This window comes from Mandrillus leucophaeus, unplaced genomic scaffold, assembly GCF_000951045.1.
Source record: "Mandrillus leucophaeus isolate KB7577 unplaced genomic scaffold, Mleu.le_1.0 Scaffold443, whole genome shotgun sequence".
Classification (NCBI taxonomy): domain Eukaryota; kingdom Metazoa; phylum Chordata; class Mammalia; order Primates; family Cercopithecidae; genus Mandrillus; species Mandrillus leucophaeus.
The window spans coordinates 1,763,950-1,780,404 of NW_012104732.1; the positions used below are offsets into that span (position 1 = coordinate 1,763,950).

The 16,455-nt window shown below is 40.2% G+C and overlaps 1 protein-coding gene across 3 annotated transcripts in view; it reads right to left on the reverse strand.

The window, feature by feature from the left end:
• ARHGAP26 (Rho GTPase activating protein 26) overlaps nt 1-16,455 on the reverse strand; it is a 488,449-nt gene that overhangs the window by 317,819 nt on the left and 154,175 nt on the right. For all 3 annotated transcript variants that reach the window (XM_011994161.1, XM_011994160.1, XM_011994158.1), the window contains exon 11: nt 6,610-6,688. In XM_011994161.1, the coding sequence (XP_011849551.1) occupies nt 6,610-6,688 (79 nt within the window). The remainder of the gene's footprint in view (nt 1-6,609; nt 6,689-16,455) is intronic.

Here is a 16,455-nt window from a genome sequence, read left to right on the forward strand (position 1 = left end):
GGCCACACAAAAGTAAAACAAAAGCTTATGCAGTTGCAACAGTGACCCTATTGTGTGTCAACCCAGATTTAACAGAAAGTGAAAAAATCCAGCAGAATCATTTCAAATTTTTATCTGACTAGCTAACTTTGTTTTTTAAAGTTATAATTTCATATCATTATAAAAATAGTAGTGTCCTATGAATCCTTTGCCCTACTTCTCCCCATAATCCAATGATACCAGCTCTTAAAACTATAACATAGCATCAAAACCAGAAAACTGTCATTAGCACAATATTGTTAACTAGACTATACACTTTGTTCATACTCCATCAGTTTTGACTTGCGTTCATGTGTGTGTATGTAGGATTGTACAGAAGTATACACATATACTTTAGTGTAGTTTCTCATAACCACTTTAATATGATTTCATATAATTAACCACCAAGATCAAAACAAAGAACTGTTTCATCACCACCAAGGGCTTCCTTGTGCTACCCGTTTTATAGTTGCTTCCTGCTTCCAATGTCCCTAATACCCTAGAAATCACTATTCCATTCTCCATTTCTAAAACTGTAACTTCAAAAATGTTACAAAATTAAAGCATGTATTATATATGCTTTTTTGAGACTGGCCTTTTTCATTTAGCATAATGCTCCTAAGATGCACCCGGTTGTTGTGTACCAATAGTTCACTTCTTTCCATTGCCGAACAGTATTCTATTGCATGGATGTACCAGTTTGTTTAACCATTCACCCATTAAAGGATATCTGTAGTACTTCCTGTTTCGAGCTGTTATGACCAAAGCTGCTAAGAGGGAGGTTTATGCATACAGGTTTTTGTGTGAACAGAAGTTTTCATTTCTCTGGATTAAATGCCCCAGAGCAATTGCTGTGTCATAGAGCAACTGCAATATTTAGTTTTAGACACTGCCAAGTGACTTGCCAGCATGGTTGTTTCATTTTACATTCCCACCAGCAGTGTACAGAAGATCCAGCTTCTCTGCATCCTTGCCAGCATTCAGTATTTTCACTACTTTTGATTTTAGTCATTCTGGAAGGTGATAGTTCATAGTGGTTTTAGATTGCATTTCCCTAATGGCTAATGATATTGAACATTTTTTCATGTGTTTATTCGCCATATCATCTTTGGTAAAATGTCTCCTTGTGTCTTTTGCCTTTTTCTAATTGGACTGTTTCTCTTTAGCTGTTAAGTTTTGAGAGTTTTTATTTATTTATTTATTTATTTATTTATTTATTTATTTAATCCTAGATCTAAAAAGAACTAGATGTAAATAAGTTCCTTATCAGATATATGTTTTTGCAAATATTTTCTACCATTCTGTAGCCTGCCTTTTCATCCTCTTAACAGGGTCTTTCACACACAAAGCAAAAGTTTTTAATTTTGATGAAGAAAATTTTATCCATTTTTTTATAGGTTGTGTATGTTTTCAGCATTGCATCTAAAAACTCTTCATCTAGTCCTAGATTCCACACATTCTTCTAAAAGTTTTAAAGTGTTACATTTTATATTTAAATCTATCATCCATTCTGAATTAAATTTTGTATAAGACATGAGGTTTAAGTCAACGTTTTTTTTTGTTTGTTTGTTTTTTTGCCTATGGATGTTTTGTTTTAAAAAGCACCATTTCTCAAAAAAGCTATCCTTCCTCCATTGAACTGCTTTTGCACCTCTGTCAAAAATCAATTGGGCATATTCGTGTGCGTCTATTTCTGGGTTCTTTATTCTGTTCCATTGATCTATGTGTCTATCCCTCTGTCAATACCACAGTCTTGATTACTGTCACTAAAAAGAAAGTCTTAAAATAGGGTAGAGAGACTACTTACAATTCATTCTTCCTTTTTAAAATTGTTTTATCTATTTTGGTTTCTGTGCCTTTATATATAAATTTTAGAACAAGCTTGTCTGTATCTATAAGAAATCTTGCTGTGATTCTAATAGGAATTGCATTAAACCTATAATCATTTTGGGGAGAACTGACATCTTTACTATGTTGATTTTTTCCAATCCATTAATGTCTCTCCATTTACTTAGATCCTCTTTCATTTCTTTCATCAGCAGTTTGTAATTTCCAACATACAGGTCCTCTACATGTTTAATTAGATTTATACGTAGTCACTTCATTTTTGGGGAGACTGACTATCAATGGTGTTATGCTTTTAACTTTGATCACCATATGATTATGGCTAATCTATAGAAATATGATTGATTTTGTGTATGTGTCTATCTTGTATCCTGTGACCTTGCTGAACTCACCTACTAATTATAGAAGGGGGGTGTGTGTGTGGGTGGGTGTGTGCATTCCTCGATTTTCTACATAGACAATTGTGTTATCTGAAAGTGGGGGCAGTTGTATACCTTTCTTTCCAATCTGTATGCCTGTTATATTACTTTCTTGCCCTACTGCACCGGTTAGGACTTCCAGCCCTCTGCTGAGTAAGAGTGGTAAGAGTGGTAAGAGCAAACACCCTCAACTTGTTCCTAGTCTTAGGGGGAAAGCATTTAGTCTTTTACCCCAATTATGATGTTAGCAGTAAACTTGGCATTTCCACCCTTGGCCAAGTATCAAAGAGGAAGTTTTCTGAACATAAAGTTTAAAGGAACATACATATGAGAGTAAGTAGAGTAAGTTGCTTTTCTTGACTACAGTCTACCTCCTTCCCTCATATAACAATGCTTTTTCTCTCAGAGGAAGACGACCTTCCGCCACCATTTATACAGTTCCAGTGCAATAGGCACATGAGTAAGTTCTGGTCAATTCATCCATCCTAGCCTCTGGACCAAGCAGTTAGTCTAATAAAATCCAAATAAAGAACGTTTTTGGAATGATTAGATAAAAGCTCTCTTTCCACTAGACTTACAGATCAGGGATCAACGAACTATGTATGGCCCATGACCCAAATCAAGCCAGCCATCTGTTTTTGTAAATAAAGTTGTTTTTTTTTTTGAGACGGCGTCTCGCTCTGTCGCCCAGGCTGGAGTGCAGTGGCCGGATCTCAGCTCACTGCAAGCTCCGCCTCCCAGGTTCACGCCATTCTCCTGCCTCAGCCTCCCAAGCAGCTGGGACTACAGGCGCCCGCCACCTCGCCCGGCTAGTTTTTTTGTATTTTTTAGTAGAGACGGGGTTTCACCGGGTTAGCCAGGATGGTCTCGATCTCCTGACCTCGTGATCCGCCCACCTTGGCCTCCCAAAGTGCTGGGATTACAGGCTTGAGCCACCGCGCCCGGCCCTGTAAATAAAGTTTTATTGAAACAAGGCTATACCTATTCATTTACATATTGTTCATGGCAGCTTTTTAGCCACAGCAGCAAAGTTAGTAGCTGCAAATGCGACCACATGGCCCACAAAGCCTAAAATACTATCTGGCCCATTACAGAAAAAGGTTACTGCCCCCTGTTTTTAATAAGAAGACGTAAGCTTGGAATGAATAGTAAGGAAGCATCTCACCACTCTATGAAAAGAACATGTTAGAAAATGAAGCCAATACAAAAGAGGAAACCAACTCCAAATATTACGTAAGTTCCCGGATTCGGATGAGCCACAGACTATTAGACTCCAGTATTTTTCAGTTATGTAACCCAATAAGTCCAGCTTTTCCTCAAGTTTGAATTGAGTTTCCTACATTTGAATTAAAATAATTCAAATTTTAATTTAAATGTACTACATAAAATCCATAACGCTTATTGTAGGAAGACAATTCTAATTTCTTCCTCTATTATACTCCCATCAACACCATAAAGACATTCAACATTTCTTTAGACTAAGATATGACTGTGTATTAAAAAAAAAGTATGATTTAATGCCAAAACTAAATTTAACATTTAAAAATGAAATGTTTCAAAATCAACTGATTTGGGGCTTATTTACCTTTTCTTTGTTTTTCAACCAACCATCCTAAGGTATTATTGGACAATGAAAGAACAAAAGAATGGAAACTAAAAGTAACCCCCTCCAAAAAAAACAAAACAAAACAAAAAAAACCCACCAACACCAAATAATCCATCAAAGAACAACTGAGATAGAAGTATAAAACAGAAGATAGTTGCCACTGTTAACATCTCCCTGAAGTAAGGCAACCACACTAACACCGACTAGAGAAAGAGCTAACTAGAGAAATCCAAAGCTCCCACAGGGACAGATTTAACTAATTAGGGAGATGGTGATTAAAGCTGGAGCTGCTAATTGTCTACTGGCCATGTATCTCTAGTAATGTCCCCTAGAGGCTTTCAGCAACGGGAGACAAAATTAAGCCTAGTATTACTGTCAATTACACAGACATCATTTGTCTATATTTATCTCCCTCTTTAGGAAACTAAAAAGCACACAGAAGTGTGGTTTTCAGTGCAAGCTATATGTTCCTGTGAGGAAATAATTTTATATTATGTTTAGAAACAAAATTATTTTGTGTTTAAACTTGTTTTAATTTGTACATTCCAGAGCAAGAAGATGTTTCTTTCAACAGCACACTTTCCATCTGCAGAGGCCAGATGTTAATCTACAGGAAAACTGAAGTGGTTAGTAAGAAGACCAATTATACACAGAGAACAAATATCTAAGTGGTGGGGGGAGAGGATGGGGAGGCTTAAAATGGAATTAATTGGTGAGGCAGTTTTGGAACTCCAGCTTATCCGGGGCAGGGGGAGAGATGGTAGTGGGTTTGGGGTTTTTTTGTTGTTGTAATTTGGCTTTTTTTGCCCATACCAAGAAGAGAATGCCATACAGGATTGTTCTTCCTGGGCATTTCCTTCCCTCTGAGTTGAAGAATCATTCCAGGGAGGGAGTGAAAGTACTGTAAAAATGAACTGAGAATTCTTAGAAGGCAATTTGAAATTTTACCTCCATTAAAGATGAAAACTGAGTATGTCTAGGATTAGACATGGGTCAAATTCTAGCTTTGCCACTAGGATGGAGACTGCCAACTATTCACAGTATCCTTTCTCCTCTTCTTCTCTGAAATAACAACACGCCCAGGGTCCTGGCAGGGCCCATGACTGCCTATGTACAGCCTAGGTTTCCCAGCCTGCTCTGCAGGTAGATGTGGCTGTACCATTATGTTTGAGCCAATGGAAGTGTCGTGTGCATCTTCTGGGTCCTTCAAAATGCTTTCATCCTCATTTTCTGGCTGGAAAATGGCAATGACTGGAGCAATGTGGGAAGCCGTGGGCTGAGGATAGCAGAATGACCCTACTAGACATGGACTCCTCCCTTCTCGGCTCTAAGAGAGAAATACACTTATCTATCTTACATAAACCACTGTACTTCGGAGTCTCTCTGTTATAGCAACCTAGCCTGTACCCTACTAATACAGCCATTTACTATCTGTGCAACTTGGGGCAAGTTATTTAACCTGTCTAAGCCTCAGTTTCCTCATCTATAAAATGGAATCACAGCACTTATTTCATTAAGTGCTAAGAGAAATAAACAGGTTAAGAGATGTAATGTGCTCAGTCCTGTGCCTAACAAGCAAAAAAGTGTGCTCAACAAATAGTAGATAATGCTAGCAAAAAGAAAGATCTACTTGGGAAGCTTCTTTCAAAGGCCTTTGACATCAAGCAGCTATTGTGTCCATAAAGCCTCAAAGGTAGAAATGTGTATCTGGTTTTGAGGGTTCCTATGGGTAACAACGTATTCAGAGACAATCAGAGCTATCTTATATTTTAGCCCAGGAGAAGAATTAAGATTAAACAATGCTTAATTATAGTTTAGCAAACTGTGTCTAAATCATTATTTATTTAAATCTTTAAGAGACCTTGCTCTGTATATTATTAAATGTCATACAATACTAGCTATTTCTTTATGCTTAGTTGACTGCGTCGCAAGTTTGTATAAAATATGGCTGAGTAGAAAGGTACATAACTATGTTGCCAGACCACCTCACCAAGGTAAGCTGAGAAAGAGACACACAAATCAGCTGGCATTATCCAGCTTGATGCAAAGAGTTCTACAGTCAGTGGAGCCCATGGCCTACTTCTTCCTTGCACACATTTCCTCCCTTTGGTGTAAGCATCAATTATTGGCCCTCTGGCATTGTAGATTCTTTTTCTCTTTTGTTGGTGGCACATGGTTAGACTGTACTCTTACGATTTCTGCAACCTTGAGATTTGCTGACTAATAGAGTTGAGATCCTTGGAACTAAGATAAGACGACTACAATGATTCCAGGGCTCTTACGGATTTTACACGTCACAAGATGCGGAACAACTATGAGATTACATCACCCAGCTGAGGCCAGCATTGCTGAAATAGCAGCAGGGATCATATTACCAGGCTCACCTCCCTCCATCCACCCTGATAATGTCCCACTGCTTATAAGGGGAGGTAAGTTACTATGGGAGACTGAACCAGAAGTCAGTGATAAAAGACGGGAGTTCTGGTGTAATTCTATGCAGAAGCCATGCCTTAGGACAGAGAGGTCAAAGCTCAAGAACTATATCTATACAGAAGCAATATCAATATTCACAAACATAAACCTAGGAATAAAAAACCACCTCTAGTACATTGGTTTCAAGAACCCAAGGCTTTAGAACAACAGCAAAAATCACTGCACTAGGGAAGCAACAAACAACTCAGGGCCTTCATTCTTGCTGTACTTCCCTGAATTGTTACTTACAGGTTCCCGGCCATCCATGGCTTCCATCCAGAGCCTCCGGTCCTCTTCCGACAACGCTTGCATGGTGATAACCCCTGGCCTGCAGAGAAAGAAGGGACATGGATATGAAACCAGTGCCACATGTACAGAGATTGGTGAAGGCGAATCTTAAACATCCACTCAAAAGAGTCAGTGGTTGCTAGGGTTAACGACACAAAGAGGGGTACAACCCTCGGCTTTACTAAGCTACCTTCTAGTCTCAGAAAAGATGGCCCAAATTCCTCTCAGTCAGCCCATCTCCCTCAGAGAGGCAGAAACACAGAAGATATGACCCTATTTTACAGGTAAGGGACATAGAGGAGTTAAGTGGTTCCTTTAGACACTGTTCAATTCCTTGAAATCTTATTCATTTCAAGACCTCAGAATGCTTAACAGAGTATGATACTCACAGTAGAAATGCAATAAATGTTTGTGGAAGTGAATGGAATTACTGGACTCAAGACAAAAAAGCGGAGAAAACATCCAAGCTGGAGGCATGCTTGTCTCCTAATATCTAGTCCACTGCTTCTAAATTGCTTCAGACATGGAGAAGTTTTATGGTGGTCATCATCTTGGTAGTTATGATTAAATGTGCACAGTCTTTAAAAAATGAATACTTAATCATGTCAGGTGCTAAGTGCTTTACATGCATGAGATCACTTCACTCACTGAAATCGGCTTGCTCCCTAAACCTGAGCACAAGCCCTCCAGAAGACATGCACACAATATCAAATGGGTTTCGTTCAGTTCCCATCACAAATGGTACTCCACAAGAAAAAGAGACTGTGAGATAAAAACGACCTTGGGAGAAGAGGCTGAAAGCCCTCTACGCTCATTAAAGCAGGAGTTATTCATTTAGGGTGAAGATAAATCCCAGAGTGTCCCCAAACCACCTCCTCCTCTCCCTCAAATGTATGTGGATTTTTCTGTAGAAACAATTCAAATTGTCCGTCAAATTCTCAGAGAGAACTGCAACCCTCAAAAAGTTAAGAATTGCTAGTTAAAAACCATCTTCTTTAAAATTTGAGACAGCCTAAAAAGGAGGAAGAAGTCCACTGAGCAAGAACTAAAGTCTGATTCCTGTCTGAGTGCACAAACACTGCAAATGATCATACGACAATACGGTATGAAAACTACACAGGCTGAGCAACACCCTTAGCAGCACAAGCCTGGGCCCCATAAGCACCCAAGCTTGCTCATTCTCACCCGCCCATCATCTCCGCTTCTGGCTTATAGCTATAGTTCCAATGAATATGCTAAACCTATTTGTTTAACATAATTTAAAAGTCACATTTGATTCTTTTCATTAAACATCCCTCAACATCCCCTTAAAAAAAACTTTAGAGCTGTGGGCATGTAAAAACAGATGGGTTGGGGATACAAGGGGCATGGGGTAGGGGTGTGAATGTGTGAGGGTATAAACGTGTGTGGGGTCGAGAGAGACAGAGAGAGAGGGAAAGCACGCAAACAACCAAGAGGAGGGAGAGAGAGAACAAGCAAGAGACAGAAAGGGGAGTGGGGGTGTATGTGGGTGAGAGGAGGGGTGGGCAGCTAGACAGGTGGGCGTGTTGATGACGGTGGAACACTGATCCCACTGATCCCAAAGATTAGATATCTTTGTATCTAATACAAAGATAACTCAGAGGATGGAATAACTCTTCTCTCCATGAGCACCTTCCAGGACTCTCCCTCCTCTTCTCAGAAATTCTCATTCTCAGACCCAACCAAGTGCCCACTTCCCACCATCAGCCCATTCAGTGTGCCAGAGTCAGTGGGTATCTGCAGACAGCTGACAGTGGTGGCTCCACAGAACTGACTCTGTGGCTTGAGGGCACGATGGACTGATTCTACCCTTCCACCTTTCTCTAAAGACCAAGTACGACATCTTAATAGCTTTGAAACAAAAAGCCTCTGCAGCTACTGTCTATTGCAGAACTCTCAAGTCCCCGGTTCTGGGTCTTTCAGTGTTGCTGCAGGTGCTGCTTCTGTACCACCTGCTTCAGAATCAGACATTCCCTTAACATGGAGACTCCAGCCCAACCCCACTCCACTCAATCTGAACTGGGCTGTGCCTGGGAACTTGGATTTTAACCAACTCCCCAGGTGATCTTGGTGCAGAGTTAAGTTTGAGGCCCACACCCTGGGCTGTCCACTCCATCCCTACTCTTTTCCTTCCTGTTCCCCTTGCCCTAGAGTGCAAAGTTACCCTCCTTTCTGCAGTGAGGTCAAGGAGCCAACATGTCTCTAGTTCGTTTCCTGCTAGTGGCCCACCAGCAAACAGTGAGATCACAAGAGCTGTCTGCATACCACGGTCTCAGGGGTTCACAGATATTACATCAACTTCATGGCACACAGTGTGAGATTTCCACCCAGAGCCACAAAGAGGAAGTTCGACAACCTCAGAGGCTGTGAAGGGTGGGCCACTCGGCCTTGGTAACCAGGAAAGTCAACAGGATTTGTTTTCATTCCAAGAAGAAACATCAAAATACAAGTTCTTTTCCACATGTAGTCTTGTTCCCTTTTGCAGGGGGAGTGGGGTAGGGGACGGATGCACATGTCTTACATGTGAATTTCCAAGAACAAAGGTAAAAAGGGTGAACTATCTTTATTCTGGAGTAAAACCGTAACTTTCTTTCCATATTTACCTTCCTCATGCCCTACTAATAATTATCCCTCAAAACAAAATAAAACAAGCAAAACCCTCAACGACCCTCCACTTTGCAGGTCAGTCCCTATAAACTAGCATACTTTGAGACCTGCTCTTACAGGATGTCAATTTAGTTCATGTTTGAAATGCATGTGGTTCTTCACAGCAAAAAAATGGGCAGGGCTAGGGAGACAGAGGAGAGAGAGATTAAAAGTAGGAGGATAGGTCGGGCGCAGTGGCCAACGCCTGTAATCCCAGCACCTTAGGAGGCCGATATGGGTGGATCACGAGGTCAAGAGATCAAGACAATCCTGACCAACACAGTGAAACCCCATCTCTACTAAAAAATACAAAAATTAGCTGGGCATGGTGGCACATGCCTGTAGTCCCAGTTACTCCGGAGGCTGAGGCAGGAGAATTGCTTGAACCCAGGAGGTGGAGGTTGCAGTGAGCCGAGATCACGCCACTGCACTCCAGCCTGGCGACAGGGCGAGATTCCGTCTCAAAATAAAAAAAGTAGGAGGATAATATGGAATGAGGAAGGGAACATATAAAACAATGAAAGAGAAGTGGAGTAAATGATCAGAGCTCTTTTTACCTCTACAAAGAATCGTGAGCCTATTAGACTCAATACAATAAAAGAACAGTAGTAAGTATAACCCAGCAGTATGTGCCAGTTGCTGTGCTAAGCACTGTATATAAATTAATTCACCTAATCTTCACAGCTACATCATGAGAAAAGTATATTCTTATTACTCTCCTTTAGCAGATGAGAAAACCAAGGCTCAGAGAGGTTAAGTATCTTGTCCACAATCACAGAGCTGCCAAGATACAGAGCTAGGATGTGAACACAAGCATTCCAATCCTTAACTCTTGTGCATAATGCCATGGCAAATGTGATGGCACCACAGCCCCCAGAAAGCTCATATTGACCACCCAAGTCCTCTGGTGTCAAAATCAGCCACGCACTTCTGCAAGTGCCTTAGTGAGCTCCTGCATGGGATTAAATAAGATAGAATGATAAAGAGCTCTGTAAAAACCTAACGTGCTCCATAAATATGAGGACTTACAACACTACTCTAGGCAAACAGCTAATCCAAAACAAGAATCCAACAGCATCCAGAGTAACTGGGGCTTACTTTCTATAGCAGTGGACCTCCATGTTTTATCTGTCTTAAAAATACTCAAGAGATGGAAAGGCAATTAGCTTTTCTTAAAAAAGAACACAAAAAGTCATAATCATAAAGAAAACATATTGAAAAATTGGACTTCACCAAAATGAAGAACTTACACTCATCGAAAGATGAATTTAATTACTTATTACTTTTATTTTAAAAAAAAGTCAAACCAGAGTGAGAGAAGATATTTGTAATATCTATCTCCTACAAGACTCATATCCAGAATATGTAAAGAATGCCTAAAAATAAATAAGAAAAAATGAACCACCCAATACAATAAATACTTGAATAAGCACTTCATAAAAGAGGACATCCAAATGGCCAATAAGGCTAAGAAACAGAGCCCAAACTGATTACTTATCAGGGAAATGTGATTAAAACCACAATGAGATATAACAAGCACCCTCCTGAATAGAGGGCATTAAAAGGCCACCAATAACCAGTACTGGCAAAAAAATGTAGAGTAACTGGGACTCTCATACATCGTTGGTGGGAGAATAAGTTGATGGAACTACTTTGGCAATATCTGCTAGAACTAAACATGCACCTGCCCTATGACCTAACAATTATACCTCTACATATATACTCAAGAGAATTGAGTACATATGTCCACCAAAAGGTACATTCAAGAATACCTGCAGTTTTATTTAGAATAGCCAAAAATTGCAAAAATAACAACAAATAAATACTCATTGATAAATGGATAAACTGTTGTATATTTGAACAATGGGACACCATACAACAATTTTTTTAAAAAGAATCAACCACTGCTACATGCAACAACATGAATGAATCTCAGAGATGTAACGATGAGGGAAAGAAGCCAGACACAAAAGATTATGTGACTGTGTGACTCCACTTCTATAATGTTCAAATACTTGCAAAATTCATCTATGGCAACAGAAGTCAGAAGAGCGATTTTTTTTTTTTTTTTTTTTGAAAAAGAGATATGGGCAACAACTGAAAAGCGGCACAAGGGTATCTCCTGGAGTGACAGAAACATCCTATATCTTCATCTGGGTGGTTACACAGTTGTGTGTGTATAAAAAGTTATTAAAATACAGACTTTGGATTCATGCATTTTACCGTGATTACACCTCAGTAAAAATTGTTTTAAATACCCAAGAGCTATGACTTCTCATCAATAACTTAGGCTCACTAGTTATTCTGATTCTAGTGCTTCCTAGATGTATAACCATGGCAGACTAGCAACTGAACTATTCTGTGCTACTCTTATTACCTATGTTTTAAAGAACAGTAGTATAGAGCAGTTCAATTACTTGTCTCCCAGCGTTATCACGATTACACCTCAGTGCATGCTGGGAAGGTTACATGAGAAGTGTGTGCGGCATTTCAAAGTGTCAGGCACACGGTGAATGCTCCAAAAATTAGTTGTAATCACAGGGGCAGGTAGAGGTGGGGTGAACGGGAACAGGATGGTAAATACGGGGTAGGGTTAAAATTACCGCTGCAGAAGGGCAGGTGTGTATAGTTTCAAAAGGAAAAGAAACAACCCACAGGTGCTAATGACGTGTGTGATTCCCACTCCCAACATGCTCATATACAGCACTGAAATTCATGCCTCTACCACAAAGCACACAGGGCTGAGGGCTGAAGGGACACACCTGCGCTGACATAATGGCCATTTCCTTTTTCCTCCTGAGTAACGCAACAAAGCAGCCTGCCACTCCCTTTTAAAATTAACATCTGATAACTAACAAGAACAGAGAAGGGGTCTTTGGCAAATTCTAAAAAATCTGTCAAGGAGCTCCCTCCACCCGCCAGATGAGAGAAGGAGCAAATGACTTAAAAATCCTCTGTAGAGCCACAAAATAAAACAAGCAAAACCCTCAACGACCCTCCACTTTGCAGGTCAGTCCCTATAAACTAGCATACTTTGAGACCTGCTCTTACAGGATGTCAATTTAGTTCATGTTTGAAATGCATGTGGTTCTTCACAGCAAAAAAATGGGCAGGGCTAGGGAGACAGAGGAGAGAGAGATTAAAAGTAGGAGGATAGGTCGGGCGCAGTGGCCAACGCCTGTAATCCCAGCACCTTAGGAGGCCGATATGGGTGGATCACGAGGTCAAGAGATCAAGACAATCCTGACCAACACAGTGAAACCCCATCTCTACTAAAAAATACAAAAATTAGCTGGGCATGGTGGCACATGCCTGTAGTCCCAGTTACTCCGGAGGCTGAGGCAGGAGAATCGCTTGAACCCAGGAGGTGGAGGTTGCAGTGAGCCGAGATCACGCCACTGCACTCCAGCCTGGCGACAGGGCGAGACTCCGTCTCAAAATAAAAAAAGTAGGAGGATAATATGGAATGAGGAAGGGAACATATAAAACAATGAAAGAGAAATGGAGTAAATGATCAGAGCTCTTTTTACCTCTACAAAGAATTGTGAGCCTATTACACTCAGTACAATAAAAGAACAGTAGTAAGTATAACCCAGCAGTATGTGCCAGTTGCTGTGCTAAGCACTGTATATAAATTAATTCACCTAATCTTCACAGCTACATCATGAGAAAAGTATATTCTTATTACTCTCCTTTAGCAGATGAGAAAACCAAGGCTCAGAGAGGTTAAGTATCTTGTCCACAATTACAGAGCTGCCAAGATACAGAGCCAGGATGTGAACACAAGCATTCCAACCCTTAACTCTTGTGCATAATGCCATGGCAAATGTGATGGCACCACAGCCCCCAGAAAGCTCATATTGACCACCCAAGTCCTCTGGTGTCAAAATCAGCCACGCACTTCTGCAAGTGCCTTAGTGAGCTCCTGCATGGGATTAAATAAGATAGAATGATAAAGAGCTCTGTAAAAACCTAACGTGCTCCATAAATATGAGGACTTACAACACTACTCTAGGCAAACAGCTAATCCAAAACAAGAATCCAACAGCATCCAGAGTAACTGGGGCTTACTTTCTATAGCAGTGGACCTCCATGTTTTATCTGTCTTAAAAATACTCAAGAGATGGAAAGGCAATTAGCTTTTCTTAAAAAAGAACACAAAAAGTCATAATCATAAAGAAAACATATTGAAAAATTGGACTTCACCAAAATGAAGAACTTACACTCATCGAAAGATGAATTTAATTACTTATTACTTTTATTTTAAAAAAAAGTCAAACCAGAGTGAGAGAAGATATTTGTAATATCTATCTCCTACAAGACTCATATCCAGAATATGTAAAGAATGCCTAAAAATAAATAAGAAAAAATGAACCACCCAATACAATAAATACTTGAATAAGCACTTCATAAAAGAGGACATCCAAATGGCCAATAAGGCTAAGAAACAGAGCCCAAACTGATTACTTATCAGGGAAATGTGATTAAAACCACAATGAGATATAACAAGCACCCTCCTGAATAGAGGGCATTAAAAGGCCACCAATAACCAGTACTGGCAAAAAAATGTAGAGTAACTGGGACTCTCATACATCGTTGGTGGGAGAATAAGTTGATGGAACTACTTTGGCAATATCTGCTAGAACTAAACATGCACCTGCCCTATGACCTAACAATTATACCTCTACATATATACTCAAGAGAATTGAGTACATATGTCCACCAAAAGGTACATTCAAGAATACCTGCAGTTTTATTTAGAATAGCCAAAAATTGCAAAAATAACAACAAATAAATACTCATTGATAAATGGATAAACTGTTGTATATTTGAACAATGGGACACCATACAACAATTTTTTTAAAAAGAATCAACCACTGCTACATGCAACAACATGAATGAATCTCAGAGATGTAACGATGAGGGAAAGAAGCCAGACACAAAAGATTATGTGACTGTGTGACTCCACTTCTATAATGTTCAAATACTTGCAAAATTCATCTATGGCAACAGAAGTCAGAAGAGCGATTTTTTTTTTTTTTTTTTTTGAAAAAGAGATATGGGCAACAACTGAAAAGCGGCACAAGGGTATCTCCTGGAGTGACAGAAACATCCTATATCTTCATCTGGGTGGTTACACAGTTGTGTGTGTATAAAAAGTTATTAAAATACAGACTTTGGATTCATGCATTTTACCGTGATTACACCTCAGTAAAAATTGTTTTAAATACCCAAGAGCTATGACTTCTCATCAATAACTTAGGCTCACTAGTTATTCTGATTCTAGTGCTTCCTAGATGTATAACCATGGCAGACTAGCAACTGAACTATTCTGTGCTACTCTTATTACCTATGTTTTAAAGAACAGTAGTATAGAGCAGTTCAATTACTTGTCTCCCAGCGTTATCACGATTACACCTCAGTGCATGCTGGGAAGGTTACATGAGAAGTGTGTGCGGCATTTCAAAGTGTCAGGCACACGGTGAATGCTCCAAAAATTAGTTGTAATCACAGGGGCAGGTAGAGGTGGGGTGAACGGGAACAGGATGGTAAATACGGGGTAGGGTTAAAATTACCGCTGCAGAAGGGCAGGTGTGTATAGTTTCAAAAGGAAAAGAAACAACCCACAGGTGCTAATGACGTGTGTGATTCCCACTCCCAACATGCTCATATACAGCACTGAAATTCATGCCTCTACCACAAAGCACACAGGGCTGAGGGCTGAAGGGACACACCTGCGCTGACATAATGGCCATTTCCTTTTTCCTCCTGAGTAACGCAACAAAGCAGCCTGCCACTCCCTTTTAAAATTAACATCTGATAACTAACAAGAACAGAGAAGGGGTCTTTGGCAAATTCTAAAAAATCTGTCAAGGAGCTCCCTCCACCCGCCAGATGAGAGAAGGAGCAAATGACTTAAAAATCCTCTGTAGAGCTCAACCCTGAGAATCCATTTAAAATACAGCACTTCCTTTTCACTCTGAATATGTCCTTAGTGCTATATCTGGATCTGCTTGAGAATCATGAACAAGGATCTGGAATTTTCTCTAAGCTGGCACCTCACCTCTCACACTGTAGGAGCCATGGAGAAAATAGCTCTCCATCTACCACAGGGCAAGTTGCTACCCAACACCATATTTCCTCCAACCCTGGCCCCCAAAAACGGCCCATGGAAAGAAATATATGATTTAGCAACACATTCAGGATCCTGGGACCACTGGCTATATCAACTCATAGCCTGCTCACCAGCCAAGAGCAAACAGAATCACAACCAGCCCCGATTCCAGGGTTACTCGACAGCTTTCCTACTCTAATCTTATTCCTGAATCTGAGTCAACAATAGTGATCTCAGTGGTTTGGCAATTTACCCACTTCCTATTGGACAAGGAAAAGCTATTACTAACTCCACCCCACTGAAACAAAAACACTCAGAATTTACCAGTACCGTTCTTTCTAAATCAATCTACAAAGATCTAGAGTTTATTCATTCATAAGACTACAAATCTTCTGTTGGCAAGAGTTCATTCCCCAACTTCCATCCACACTACTGTATATTTAAGGGTCAAATTAAAAGAAGACGAGCTGAGGCGCCCACAGGAACACGCAATCTCAAAGCCTGTGTCTGAAACCTGCCCACTACCACTTATATAGGAAGACAAAGGGGAATGATAAGGAAGGGAGCATGAGCTGCCATCTACTTGCAAGAAGAGTTTTGCAAGTGCCAGGGAGGGGAAGTGGTCCTTTGTTTCTGAAGTGCTACTGGGAAAATGAATTCCTAACAGTTCCTGGACAATGTAATGGTTCTGGTTCAGAAGAGCTTCATTTACACAAAGATATGGCCAAAGCCCTACAGAATAATATTGGAGAATGACACTTTTTCCATGTCTGTTTATGAGATTACAGACCCAAATGTCTGCAGAGACTAGGTAAGTAAGCAAAATGAGGGAAACTGGATAAGAAATTCTTTAATCCAAGGAAAACAGGCTTGGTCTTATGTTGCTCTTGGTTTTTTTCTTTTTCAGTTTTACTTTCAGATAGAAACAAAGAACAAAGAATTATCTCCCCTCTGGGGGAAAAACAACAATGCTAGTGCAAAGCAAAAACCTGTCACTTGTCTTCATGGGGGAGGTGGGCAACAGG